Below are 14,945 nucleotides of genomic sequence, written 5' to 3' on the forward strand. Positions count from 1 at the left end.
ATCAGGAATGTGTCTTCATACTTCCCTTTGTTTTAATTCACATTGAAATGTGCTACAGATCCACCCACAGTAAGTACATCTACCAGGCCAGACTATCATCATCCATGATCCAAACTACTCTGCACCAGCAGACGATACAGGACAACCACCACAGGACTGAAACATGTTCTTCCCTGCTAATTACTTATCACTCTGAGTACTACCTAACTGTTACATCTTTGCTGATCTTCTTCTGCATGTTCTCAGCAATATGAGGGTTCTCCTCAACTGTGATGCACATTTGAAATTTTTCAGCCATGTTAGGTCCTGTTTTGTCTCCAGTGAAATCACTTCCTTGTGTCTTTAACTGCCTGAGCATCACTTGGGTTGAGTCAGGTACACAATGTGTGACGAGGTTTGTGGTTGTTTTTGCATTGTCACAGATCTCGGCTGACGTCTCCTCAGCCTCCAACTCTGAGCTTTCCAGTAGTTCATCTTCAAACCACTGTGGATGCTCCTGCTGGTACGCATGAAAAGCCTCTATGGCATCCCACAGGGCTCGACCTGAGGGACAGTGGTAGTAGTCGTCCCCTGAAAGCCCTTCGATGTGATTCACTCTGCCTGGCTCGTGCTTTTCAGTGTCCAATATCCTGAAAAAGAGCTCCTCAAATTGTTTCATCAGCTTGTATCGCACTGTGATGTTGAAAGGTGAGGGAACATCTTCTTCAGAACAAACATCATCAAAGTAAGCCACTATGTACTTTTCAAACGATGCAGATCGGATAAAATGAGGGACCATGAGGCTGAGAGCCGGACTGAGCATGTCACCTACAGGTGAGCGGACGTCCTCTCTCAGAAAAACCCGTCTGTCACCACACATGGCTCTCCATTTGGCTTGTACTCCTCGAGAGCACAGGATTAGTATCTTATCTGAAGAGCTTTCTATTTGTTCTCTGTGCCAGTCCAACCACTGGATGCTTCCCAACATTCCTAGTCTTCTAGAATCCAGCAGATCCAGGACCACTTCAGTGCCACATTTGGTTGCCAGGAAGGCACAAAGCTTGAGAACAATGTTTTTGTATAAAGGGTGGTCGAGTGAGTAGATGATGAGGACTCTTCTTCTCTCTTGCATTTGAAAACCTTCTGTTTGTTCTTCGTCAGCAGATAAGGACATTTCTACAGGATCTGAGGGAAGTGTGAAATTCATCGATTAACTATCAATACCAAGCTCTGTTTTCTATCAAGCACAGTGTTTTTATAAGAAGGCAAACCTTTATGAGATGCTCTCCACAGTAAATAAACAAGAAAACTTCCAATGAGAAGCAAGCCCACAGTCGCTTTCACAATTAAAGTCCGTGGTGGATAATCTAAGAGGAAAAACATAAAAGAAAAGATATGATTAGTGAAAAACCTTGACAGATCCAAAAAGTGAATTCAAATACTGGGGTTGCAAAATAAGGGGGCAATATAACTAATGGGGCAGGAAAAAATAAAAAGATAATATTACATACAATTACATTTTTTGGGGTATTTTCTTAAATATTTCCAACTTGGGTCTTAAAACAGACATATTATTCTGATTTTCAGGTTCATAATTTTATTGGGTTACTACTATAACATCAGTTTTCTCATACTGTCCAGTGCTGCAGCACCTCTTTTTGAATCTCTCTGTTTAAGCTCCTGTCTCTTCAAGGTCCCGAGACAAGCACTGCTAACAAACACAGAGCAGCTCCGCTAAATTAACTTTTATGAGCCAAACTAGCTGCTCTGCAGTAATTATGCAAATGTTCGACATGGTGACTTAGTGTGATGTCATGAAGCCATGTAATTACAGGCGAGACTACTGACGAGGCGTTTCAAGAGCAGTGTTTTCTGTGGGAGAGAAGAGCTTCTGTTGGTTCAGACTTTGAACTTTTTGAACTTTCAAGACCTTTTACATGCACAGGAACTTATATAAAACGCTGAGGGAAAGGAAAAGCATAATATGTCTCCTTTAAGCATTTTTTCAAATAAGATCTTCAAGTTTAGAGGTCAAAACTCTTCTGACACCTACAACAATGAGTGAACAGGTAAACACTGTTCAAAGTGATTACAAGCCAAAAAGATCAGGAAACACCAATTATATATGCTATAAGTCAAAAATCATACTTACACTGACAGTAATCGATAATTTTCTCGGGGCGCCAACAGTCATTCTTGCATCGAATAAAAAATGGCTGAATCTTAAGAACAAGCAGAGTGAGGTGACATTATATAAGGACAAATAAGATTTCTTTATCAACTGCTAGGGGTGGGACATTAAATTAAAACTGAACTCACCATTATCAACATTTCACATTGGGAGAGCTGCTTCAAACCAAACTCAAATGTCACATTCAGCGATGTTCTGTTTTCCTATTTGTTAATGAGAAAATGTGTTCTGACATCAGGTGTGCTACAGTACTACAGCATTTCTTGCAAAAGAAGCAGTAAGTCATTTGATGACAGTCTTAACAACAAATTGAATATAATTACCTTTGAGACATTCTTTGAGTAATGGAAACCAGGGCTCTGGATGGACACTTGGTATCTCTCTGAATATTGTGATGCTTGAAAACTCACAACAATGGATAACTTGTTATATTCCCTATCAGACACAACAGCTGTCATGTTATGATCCCACAGACTTCCTGAAATAACAAGACATGCAGAGTAAAATGCCTGCATGATCCTGAATCTCTGACATTAAAAGTCCATTAAAACTTGTGAGATGCTAAAAATGTCAAATTTACCATTTTGCAGACACATTACAGACCTGTTGAGTCTCGGGTCATCACATCCTGGTCATGACAGTAAATATGCTGATTAGAATGTTTTAAAGATTGTATTGGATTTATAAAAAAGTCTCAAACAGAGACAGATGCAAAAACTGATTTTTACATATTCAAAATGTCATAAATGTGAAAGAAAAGTGATGGTTTTGGTAACTGAACAATACATGTTAAACTGACCCTTTTTGAGACTGTTAGTTATACACACATTACTCTTGAGAAGGTGAGATTCAGGAGCACAGATCTTTTCACACTGACTTTTATCTCCGCCAAAGAGGTTATGTTTTCACCTGTGTCCATTTGTTGGTTTGTCAGCAGGATAGCACAAGAACTACTAAACTGATTTCCATTAAACTTGGACGGAGGATGTGTCTCGGCCCAGAATAGACCCCATTAACTTCTGTTGCGGTTCCAGGAATTTTTTCTCACTTTCTTTAACATTGCGAGACAGAGTGTTTTTTTTTGACATTTTTGTTAATTTTTCAGGGAATAATGTATGGATCTAGATGAAAAAGGTATGGTATTTTCAAGTGGCTGGTATATATGAGTACAATCTGATGCACATCCTAGATCTGGTGATCTTAAATTATGCTTGAGCAGTTATGGGTGGTTTAAAATTTAGGATGATACAGGGTTATCAAGCTTGATATTGGATTAGGCTTGATTAAATTAAAAGGGATTGCTGGGCTTTGGCAGAGGTATGCAAAAAACTAGGAATTTACCGATTATCTGACTAACTGATTATCAGATTCGATATCCAGCATTTTTGTAATTATCAGAATCTTTGTTTTTTGATTGTTTTTTTCTGATAGCTGATAAATTAAGTTAAAAATGCACCACTTTGGCTCTGATGTACCAACCTCTCTGCCTCTAGTCATCACTGTTGTCTCACTCAATATCTTGGCCAAAACACAACATTATCTGATTGCACTTGAAAAAATAATTTCCTGAAACACTGACTTTATGTTTTTCAATTACATAAACTACACACAGGATTGCCATGTAATTCAATAACATATGTTCTAGTTTATGTAAAGAACATTTCAAGTATTATACATAAAAGTAATCCATTACATATGCTTTTATGTATAATATTTGAAAAATTGCATTAATTTTATCAAAGTTAAAGATGAAATTATTTTTTTGAGTGGACATGTCAGGGGTAATGGCCTATGAACAGCGAATATTCTGGATCTGCAAAGTAATACTGTGTAATTATCAAAAAATGCAGTGGATTAAAAAGAACAATATTTGCTTCAAAGTGGAATGGAATGTTAGCAGGAAATGTAAATCCTCAAGTAAAGTACAAGTACCTCAAAATTGTACTTCGGTACAGTGCTTGAGTAAATGTACTTAGTTACATTCCATCAATCATTATTCTAAATTTGACACTAAGATTTTCATTCTTTGTTCCCAACACTGGTTATTAGTCTCCTTGATTACTAATAATCTGTATTGGCCCTGAAAAAACTTATAATAGTAAGAACACAATGTAATTATACCTGAACTCAAGAGCAGCATATAATCAATATAAGCTGTTACCTTGTGCATACAGCAAACTTATATAATTCATATAACTTGAATGTTTTCCTGGGTTTTAAAAATTCTGAAATGTAACTCACCTGGGATGGTAATTTGCTTCCTGATCCTGTAATCGATGATCTCTGGTTTAGGCCAATTAAAAACTGTCACATTATATGTGTGCCCAGGCTCTACCACAACTCCATCCAAGGAAAACTGCCACTAATAAAGAAAAACAAATCGTAGGTGTTTTATCTGAAACATCTGTATTCGCTTGTCACGGTTACAGCAAAAGTTAAATGAATAAATATGATGCGATCTTACCCTCTCTCTTTTTGGACTCTGCTGTCGGCTGATTTTATAGGAATACCGCACACACATATGTTGATTTGTACTTTCATCCAGGATATTTATCTCTGATCCACGAAGTTTAAGTATACTTGCTGTGAACACAAGAGAGAGTGTATTTGATACCAGTTCTTCCACTTATTTTCTGTTCACCTTTGATGAAAGATTTACAACTTGTATTCGATGCATTCAAAAATGTGAGGTACTGCACTTTTAAAAGCAGATTTCAGTATTACTCACCATCTGCCTTTAGTTTCCACGTCACACACATAACCGAAATAGGATCATCACGTTCGTCAGTCCAGACTCCCACCTGCTCATGATCCCATTCTGGGTCATTAGGAGCAAGATTACTTTGTACGACCGCGAGACTCTCTGAGCAGTTATCTGACGTTAAGGAACAGTGTTTATATTTTACTAATGTTGATATATTTAACCTACTCATGTGTATGGGCAGATTAATCACATAAATATCAAATCAAAAGAATATTTCCTTGCACGAATTACTCCACCATGCTAAGAAAAAACACCAAATCTCTTTAAACTTTGAAATGAAAACAATAAAATGCAAAAACATTAACAAAATATTACCACCCTCAACATACTGGTCAAACTTATTCTACCGATTTAACAAATTAGATACTTACTAATTTTACAGTTGTCAAGACCCTGGAAAAAACACAAGATACGGGTGACTTGATGATTTTAGGACTATACATTCACCCCATTTTACTTTCATAAGATTTCTTGTATTTATTTTTATGATAGATTGAATCCTCACCTCTTGATTGCAGTCCAGACGCTTGTCGAGAGTCCTCAGAGACGATGAAACTGCAATCAAATAAAAACAGAAAAAAGGAACATAGAGCATTCTGGTGTGGCAGGTGGAAAAGCTTAATAAAACAGAACAATAATAAACTTCAATTGGAAAGTTGGTGCAATAGTTTGTTGAACAAATACGGAGAAGACACAGTGTGATCTGATCTCAACCAGTCTGATTGGTTTTCGTTTTTATCAGGTGCTGGAATCTGAAAACAGGAAGGATGCTCTCGTCAAATGTGGCTGGTAGTTTCCTTTCTAAAGCAGAACACTGCATGTGAGGATTTCCACAGAATGACATGAGAAACAGAAATGTGTTTTCCATATTAGTGTGTATTTACCGTGGAACTGCAAACCAGTGTGTCAAAATATCAAACGGTCACTAGGGGGCAGCAGTGGCTGAATTTACAAGGGTAAAATGTCCTGTTATAACATCTTAAGTTGCACTTAGGTGGATGGAGACAGGTTTACTGTTAAATGCTGTCCAAGACATTTTGTGACATTAGGACACATTGTTAAGTTGTTGAACAAAAAATATAAGCTTGAACTATTTTGGGTGTCATTCTTGGCTTTATTATACAAGAAATAGCAGAAAGCTGACAGGCAATTAGGGGAGAGAGAAACGTGCTACAAAGGTCCTTTATCAGCGTCTTAAAGGACAAGTTCACCCAAAAAATAGAAAAAAAAATTCAGTCACTATCTACCCTCATGCAGATGGCAATTCAGGTGAAGTTTTATCATCCACAGAACATTTCTGGAGCTTCACAGCAAAACATCAAACCAAGATTGCAAAACAGTGCATCATTCTCCCAAACAACTGAAGTAGATGGGGACATTTTAAATTAAAAAATATATATACATACATATATATATATATATATATATATATATATATATATATATATATATATATATATATATATATATATATATATATATATATGTACATGTATATATATATATATATATATATATATAAAATGGCTCCAAACAGCTCATTCGGCATGATTCAAGTCTTCGGAAGCCCTGAGAATATTTACACATTTCTTAACTGAAATCTTCAATGTAGCTGCTAAGATAAAAGCGACTAAACCCTATTATTTTAGGTTAGTTTAGTTTTAAAACATGTCCCCATCTACTTCAGTTGTTCAGAAGAATGCTGCCAACCTGTTTTTCTGTGAAGCTTCAGAAATATTTCAAGGACTACCAAACTTATCTTTTAAACCACTAGAGGCCACTAGGACACAAGACATCCAGCCTGACCTCACATAACACCCAGACAACATCACCTAAATATACAGATAAGTGAACATCTCAGCCCAAAGGATTAACAAATGAAGACCAGGATTAAGAGGAATAAACCTTCAACTATTCACTGATTGGTGACCAGGGATTATTTTCTATAGGACAAAAATGTGGCTGTGGCTGTGTTTTAATTCCTGTCACTTTGTCTCAGTCTAACTGTGTCTCTTACTGGACACTGAGCTCAACTGTATCACTTTACATAACACTAAGACAGACAGACAGACAGACAGACAGACATGTGCCACTAAAAGCTGACCAGAATAGACTGTAGAGGTTGGATTTGATCTCTCCTCTGCGTGAGAGTGGAGTCACGGAATATTATGAATCAGAAGCCATAGTCACTTTGATCCAAATATAAAAATACTCTAGGATAGGATATAACATTTATGGCGGTAAAAAAAAACAACAAATACATTGTTTATAACACACCAAATGACACTATAATGTAGTTGTAATCAGATATAACAGTAGTATTTGGTTTTGTTTATTTGTCTAAAATTTGAAATCCTCCTTTAAAATGTCTCTTCTAATCATCCACAACTGGTATATAAAGTTGATAAATGCTTCAAAATGCTTGTATGTTTCAGTCTGTAATGTTTTCTTTTCCTAGTTCCCCTTTCATTTATGTTGTATGCTCTTATTTGCACTCTGAAGTTGTTTTTTCTGCATTTTAATACAATATCAACCTGGCCAGGGACTACAAATAAAAGATAAGCCTTTTGCCTCAATCAGACAGATTTATTTCATGCTGATATTATTTAGTATGAGTTGTCCCTCATGAATAAATGACTATGGTAAAATACAGTATTCATCTTGCATAGAGGCAATCTAACATTCCTTATGCCATCAGAAAGGAGTTTTACATTGTAGGAAGTTTGGTTTTATATACCTGTGACACTCACCCGTGACCTTTCAGTGATGTATATTGTTGGCCACTGTTTCAATAATCCTTGTGTATTTCATAATAATACTAATAAATAAGTTTTTTTTTTATGTCTATAGCCTCATATTTGTGTTTAGTCCTAATAAGTGTTGTTACAATAACTTCGCCACAGTAGCTTTAAAAATATCAAGTATGGTAACGAACATGGTATCAAATGATACCATGTCTGATATGGAGACAATAGATACATTACTGAAGGAGCAGGATTTAGATTTTCATTAAATGTAAATATATCAAGTGTTGTGTACTGTCTCCTAAACGAGACAGCATCTAAGTCAATTTACTCCTGACCACAGTTAGAAGAATGGGAGGAGCGGGTAAGTGGGCACCGCAGCGGTGTGCGTGTCAACTCGCTGTTGGAAACAAAGAGAGCGAGAAAGTGCAGCTGGTGGTGTATCGATACAGTGGGAAATGAGTATTGAAACTGTTTCAAATATTCTGAATTCATACTGTATGTATCGATATTTTTGACAGCATTAGCGATAATTAGCAAAGGTTAGCATGCTTAAACAGCAAACTAAGATGGCAAACATGGAAAATGTTCCACCTCCTTCACAGCATATGAGCCTGCTAATTTTAGCATTTAGCCCAAAGAATCATCACTATTACAGCCTCACATGATACATGTGTCTGAAACAGTTATGTCAAAAGACTTTGAAATTGGAGCTCAACTTAACAAACTTCACACTATCAATTTTTTAAAACTGACATTAAAAGGCACCTTTAAAACAACTGGTCTTTGAGGTCAGCCTTTGCCAGTACACCCCATGACAGAAGTTTAAAAAGCAAACACTCTCAGGGCACCTGATATCTACAGAGAAGATAACTCAGCTGTCACTTAGGTGAGGGACGTGTGAAGTGTGCTCTTACGCAACACAATCACATGAAACAAATGGGTCACGGGTTGAGGGCAAATCAAAGAGGGTTGTGATGCAGGAATTGTCAGGTGGACGGGGGGTCTATTTTAGTGAGCCATTCAGATGAGACTTTGAATACATAAATCTTTCACTTATAACCAGAAAGTGCTTTTTCTTTTCCTGACTCACCGTTGTTGCTGTCCTCTCTGATTTCCTCTCATCTTCAAGGTAAGATTCATATCAAATAATCAACCTATGCTATTTATTACAAGAAAATAAAAGTCAGTCAGATTTATTGTAGACATTAACAAGAGCTCTTTGACCTGACATTAAGAGATTATGACTTCTTCACTTGTTGTGACCAGATATCTAAGTACCTTTCTCTATAGCCACATGTTTGTTTGGGTCAAGTCAAGTCCGACTTTAATGTAGGAAGTAGTGAAGACTGCATATCAGCATGCCCCTGACACGGCTGGTATTTATGTGAGGGAATGGTTGCTATGTCGCTACTTTTGTCAAGGTCTGAAAACAACTTCTAGAATGTGGCTCTCGGGGTTTGACTTCTACGGCTTCTTGATGATCTTCTGATCCTTTAAGTGAGGAAATGTAACCCGAGGCTTAAACTGCATGCCAAGGTTTTGGCGGCTGGAATCAGCACGCTTGACCCATCACTGTGGCTGAAAAGCTGGTGTGATAAGTGATGATGGCTCGCTCGTATGAACTGGCAACCTCCTGGGTGGAGGGGCAAGGCTGCAGGCTTCCGAAAATTGTCTGCTGCTTTGCTTGTTTGCCTTGACTTTCGCACCCTGTCAGGCTTGCTTAATTCAAATTGGATATATTACTGTGTCAGAGGTGTAATCAAAAATAGGAAATAATGACAATGTAAAGCCAATACTACAGAGAGATGGTCAGAGAAGCTGAAAGAAAGAGACAGAGGAGGAGTATAAATTATTTTCATATTAGCTGTAACCTAAAACTTTATGCTGGGATCATTCTGTATTTACAACCTAGAAAAATAGAAAATGAGCTGTGTCGTGGGTCCTTAAGAATTGGGAATGAGAACTGTTTTTTTTAAATATTACTCTCACAGTCTGTACAGGTTTGGTGTCGTTCCTCTCTTGGCGGCCAAACCTTTCTGCTGCTTGGCTTTCTCTGGCATCATCAAGGCCACAGCTGCTGGACACAGCAAAGCATGGGGGCAATGTGGCCAAATATAGTCATGCAACAGGCACTTTATAACAATAGGAAGGATTATCTGGTCCTGGAAGAATACTGCAAGCCCCATGTGGATAATTACACTAAATAAACTGTTAACTAGTTAGATTTATCAAACATTATAACTGTAGAAAATACTATTGAGGTAACAATTATTTATACTCGGTCTAGTCTGTTAAACTATGTGTGAAAAATACATGAAATGCTGTTGAAATGAGTAAAAAGTGTTTCTGCTTCACAGGTTCTGTAAGCTGCAGACATGTCTGAGGGGTGAGTATCAGCCTCTAAAGATACATAATTATGTACACTATTTGTATGTTATATAATTAAAATATATATCTTTTGTCTTCTTTTTTTGTCACATGTTGATGAAGACCAGTGAGTCCAAATTATTTCTGTCACAAGCATTAATTACTCACCAATACTGATTCAGAATTCTGCATTTTATTCTTTAAAAAGACAATTGAAACCCTATATTAATAACAGCATTTGATGTATTCCTTTCTTTCTGACAGAGAAAACCAAAATATTCAGCAACACGCCGGCTGCTTTTGAAGGTAGGTCTTGCAGACCTTTAGGCGCTATGTGAACAGTTTTTAACAGTGTGCCATATGATCTTAGGGCTGCTCAAGTTTTTATCCAGGCTTATTAACACCTTCCTATCTTACAGTCCAAACTGCTGAAGAAGGCAGCTTCTATGCTGGTGGCTGAAAGTGAAGAAAAGAAACACGAGAAGGAAAGAGTTGTGAATGAGTCCTACCCTCCGCTGAAGCTCTCAGGTCTGTCAGTCCAGGAGCTCCAGGTACTGACAATGCAAATCATGCCAATTTAGTCATTATTATTTCACATCATCTTGACGTACTTCTGCTTCTTTACAGGACCTCTGCAAAGACCTGCATCGTAAAATTGATGTTGTAGATGAAGCGCGTTATGATATGGAAATGAAAGTATCCAAAAATGAAAAAGAGGTACAGTAAAACTGAACCAGGAGGTCACAAATAACATGTCATACATTTACTGACCTAAACAATCTGCTATTGCTGTTGTTTTTCGTTGCCTAAACCTAACCAAGTATTTTTGTAGCCTTAACCTGACCAAGTATTTTTGTTGCCTAAACCCAGTAACATATTGTGTTGCCTAAACCTAACCAAGTATTTACGTTGCTTAAACCTAACCAAGTATTTTTGTTGCCTAAACCAAGCAACATATAACACTAACCTAACCAAGTATTTTGTTGCCTGAACTTAACCAAGTATTATTGTTGCCTTAATTAACCAAGTATTTCTGTTGCTTAAACCTAATAAAGTATTTTTGTTGCCTAAACCTAACAACCTATCAGGATGTTGTGTGTTTTATTTAACTTTTCTTAAACTGTCATGTTTTTTGCACAGATCCAGACACTGAATCAGAAGATCATTGAGTTGAAGGGCGTGAAGCGGCCCAACTTAAAGAGGGTGAAGAAAACAACAGACGACATGCTGGGTGCATGCACCGACAATTCCAAACTCATGAAGGCTGATTTCAAGGCCAACCTCAAGACAGTGAAGAAGGAGGATGAAAAGGTAAAGTTGGTGGCTGAGACAAAATCATCCGCACAAATAATAAACTGTATGAAAAATAAATTATAATCTATCTCTATCATTGCAGAGGGAAGAAGTGACTGACTGGCGTAAGAATGTGGAGGCCATGTCTGGTATGGAGGGCCGGAAGAAGCTGTTTGATGCTGGACAGTAAAAACTTGTCTTTCCTAAAGTGAACCCTATGTTTGCAATGTTCAAGTTTTTATTTATTAAATCCCTTTATTTCAAAATCAAATTCAAGAGGATTTCCATTACAGGATAAAATAATACTGATTTTGTAAAGAATAATGTCCATATGCACTTGTAAAGGATTAAATGAATGAACTTTTTTGGATTATGCTGTGTTAAAGTAGCTTTAATGTTGCGTTAATGTAAACTTGTATGTAAAAACATACCACTGTATGCCATGATTGTATTAATATACATTGTATGGTATACAGTACCCTTTGCATATTGAAGTTGTGCTGAAGAAAAAGCTGATTAGCTTCATGAGTTTGTCTTTAAAGTGCAGTATTTGTATTATACAGTTGATGGCGCTGTCTCACTGTCTGTAATACATGTGATGCTGATTAAACCATAACAACATGTCTGCCTGGTTTCTTTGGTTTGTTCAGATTTTCTTTTTATTCATCTTATTAATTTATCTTTATATATACATCAAGATAGATGTTAATAATTGGGGTCAAGGCGGTCCAACAATCCTGTACTCTCAGTGTCAATGGGAGTATAGATGTAAAACTTGTGTTGGGGAATGTAAATGTGATATACAGTACACTGACAATCAGGACACAGGAGGCTATTTTAGTTGACCACTCAGAGAAGGCAATAGGAGCCATAAAATTTGACTTGCGTTTTCTTCTGGTCATTTAAAGACGGTCACTGTTCAACTCAACAGGTTTTCTGCAGAGGTTTAAAAAAAGGTATGTAGATTTTCCTAATGACAATAGCGTTACTTACAAAAATTTTAAGACAATTATAGAATTTCACCTGTTGGATTAATCAGGAATAACCAATAAGACCAACTCAAACTCATCAGACAACTCTTATCGATTAATTGAATGAAATTAGCATGTTAGGGATTTAAGGTAGCAACAAAACAATTCCTTTTGACAATCACGAGGATGATACACTTTCCATATATGTATCTTTTTTGACAATAACTATTTCTTGAAAATGGATCGACACCAACTGGGATTAAAATAGGAATATGACTCAGACTATCTGCAGCACTCAAGCGTGAAGTGTTGCTAATTTAAAGGCTTAATGTTGGTATGTTACCATACGAGGTCTGGATGACTGTTACCGGGCTCAACAAGAGGGGAATAAACAGCTTGCACAGTAGCAGAAAAATATACTGATTCAGAAAGTGATTAAATATTAGTTCATTTAAAAAAAGCTGAGAGTATTTATAGTGCTGCATGTGTGCAATGAGTACTGGTTCTGTATGATGCATTTCTTTGACTTTGGTATAACTTATTTCATTTTTACAGATAAAAGCCAGCCATGTCTGAGGCGTAAGTTATGATTTTTAAAAATTTTATTATGTAAATCAGTATTTGTAAAACAGATTCATTATTTAGATCTTTATCATGTTGATACTAACTTTTATCCTATTTCTTATTCTTTTCCACATCATAATGTCCACCACAGACCGGTAAGTTATTCATACACCTATTGTAGCTTATCTAAAGACAATCTTCATTTAGAGACATTATGTTTTTATATTATACATAAACATTTTGTCTACTGCTTTTTTTGCAGAGAAAATCTAAGATCTCTGCGTCCCGCAGACTGGCACTGAAGGTATTGTCTTCTCTGTTAAATCAAATTTTGTGCCATTCTCATGCCATCCACAGGTTTACAAAATAAGATGTGATCTGTGCCAAATTAACAAGTTAATCACTCTAGCATTTCATTTCATTTAGACGAAGATGCTGAAAATGGCAGCTGTGATGTTGGAGAAAGACAAAGAGGAAAAGAAGCAGGAGAGAGAAGCTACATTGAGTGAGAGAGTCCCTCCACTTCAGCTGTCTGGTTTGTCCCTGCAGGATCTTCAGGTATGTGCAGGTCACTGCATGAGCCGCCAATCATACTACAATCATCCCTCTGATCTGATATAGATGCCGGTCATACAGCATGTTCGTATGCAGTAGGTACACTAGAGGACAGATATCTCGATGTCTATATATGTTGGGAATTTGGCTGACACAGCAACCTTCAAATCATTAATTACACATAACACACATACATATTAACACATTTACACATACATTGTTTCACATATTAAATGCATAATAATTGACCAGTAATAATGAGCGAAACTACCCACACTGTAGTTATAAAAAACATAAATACAGCTGAGTATGAGATGCATAACTGTGCAGCAAGCCAAAGGACTGCAGATTTTTCTCATTAATTTGTTGAATAAATATGATTCTCTATCTGTCCTCAGGTTCTGTGCAAAGATCTGCACCATAAGATCGACGTGGTTGATGAAGATCGCTACGACATTGAGGCCAAAGTGTTCAAAAATAACAAGGAGGTCAATATTTATCCACATTCATTTGATTTATGTGTGGATTCAACGATCAAGAATGAATCTTATTAAATTATATCTATTGTTATTTAAGAGCTGACAGTTTAGTTGCCGACGTTTTAATTATATTTTTGGCCTTGCACAACTGCATACTTCTTACTGACATGTTTAATTATTTCCTGCAGATTGAAAATCTGTCTCAGAAGATCTTTGATCTTAAGGGCAAGATGAAGCGACCTGCTCTCAAGAGGGTGAAGATCTCAGCTGACGCAATGTTGGGAGCTCTGCTGGGCGCCAAAGTCAAAGAGTCTGTGGACTTCAAGGCCAACCTCAAGACAGTGAAGAAGGAGGAGGAGAAGGTAAGTGTGGCTGGGTTGACTCCTTGGTTCTAAACTCAGATCAGGTTTCCATTCTGGCTCGCTGCTGATGTTTTTGTGGGGTTATTTTGTGAAAGAACAGTATCACTAAGAACAATTTTCTTCCTCAGAAAGAGGAGGTGACTGACTGGCGTAAGAACGTGGAGGCCATGTCTGGCATGGAGGGCAGGAAGAAGCTGTTTAATGCCGGACAGTAGACTCTACATTTATGGACAATATGAACGCTGTTTTAAAGTGGACAAGAATAGAGAGGAAAATTAAGTTAATGTCACTGCTCACAATAGTAAGTCGACAGTGTACGTGTGAGTGTGAGAGTGTGTACAGACTTGTGCAATAAGCTAAAATCTTTTATCGTCTATCTTGATTCAAAGGAAAATGCGTATATATTGCATATAAATGAGTTAAACTCTGTTGCTGTTTCGTGGTGTCAGCATTTAAAAAAATAACATTTTTAATTGTCTACACTTTCATATAAAGCATATAGTGCAATTTGCTCTACTTGATATTGAATAGCATTGTAAAGACTGCTTTTTGTCATGATAATAAATACTTCTGATCAACACAGAAAACTAATGCTTTACTACTTTATTATCCAAGTTGCTTCATGTTACAGATTGGGACACAACATCAGCCAGATGGCAGTAATGATTCGAGG

The 14,945-nt window shown here is 36.9% G+C and overlaps 3 protein-coding genes across 4 annotated transcripts; 2 read left to right on the forward strand and 1 right to left on the reverse strand.

Moving 5' to 3' along the window:
- Positions 1-26: 26 nt before the first annotated feature.
- LOC141001412 (interleukin-17 receptor A) lies at positions 27-5,006 on the reverse strand. The gene is made up of 9 exons (XM_073472482.1): positions 4,899-5,006; positions 4,635-4,753; positions 4,412-4,532; positions 2,751-2,798; positions 2,494-2,648; positions 2,299-2,373; positions 2,132-2,201; positions 1,251-1,346; positions 27-1,164 (listed from the first exon to the last, which is right to left on the reverse strand). The coding sequence occupies exons 1-9, from the start codon at positions 4,927-4,929 to the stop codon at positions 200-202; spliced, it is 1,680 nt and encodes a 559-aa protein (XP_073328583.1). The 5' UTR covers positions 4,930-5,006; the 3' UTR covers positions 27-199.
- A 5,297-nt stretch (positions 5,007-10,303) lies between these two features.
- Positions 10,304-11,531, forward strand: LOC141001166 (troponin I, slow skeletal muscle-like). Its single transcript, XM_073472154.1, has 5 exons — positions 10,304-10,354; positions 10,468-10,599; positions 10,676-10,765; positions 11,189-11,359; positions 11,445-11,531. Exons 2-5 carry the CDS (start codon positions 10,495-10,497, stop codon positions 11,529-11,531), a joined length of 453 nt encoding a protein of 150 aa, XP_073328255.1. The 5' UTR covers positions 10,304-10,354; positions 10,468-10,494.
- Positions 11,532-13,129: 1,598 nt separating this feature from the next.
- Positions 13,130-14,487, forward strand: LOC141001165 (troponin I, slow skeletal muscle-like). 2 transcript variants are annotated; one of them, XM_073472152.1, is made up of 5 exons: positions 13,130-13,180; positions 13,303-13,434; positions 13,830-13,919; positions 14,099-14,272; positions 14,401-14,487. In XM_073472152.1, the coding sequence occupies exons 2-5, from the start codon at positions 13,309-13,311 to the stop codon at positions 14,485-14,487; spliced, it is 477 nt and encodes a 158-aa protein (XP_073328253.1). In that variant the 5' UTR covers positions 13,130-13,180; positions 13,303-13,308. The 2 variants fall into 2 exon arrangements, with proteins under 2 accessions (XP_073328253.1, XP_073328254.1); XM_073472153.1 differs by having other exon boundaries at positions 13,142-13,180; positions 13,309-13,434.
- The last annotated feature ends 458 nt before the right edge of the window (positions 14,488-14,945 follow it).

This window comes from Pagrus major, chromosome 8, assembly GCF_040436345.1.
Source record: "Pagrus major chromosome 8, Pma_NU_1.0".
In the NCBI taxonomy this organism is placed as follows: domain Eukaryota; kingdom Metazoa; phylum Chordata; class Actinopteri; order Spariformes; family Sparidae; genus Pagrus; species Pagrus major.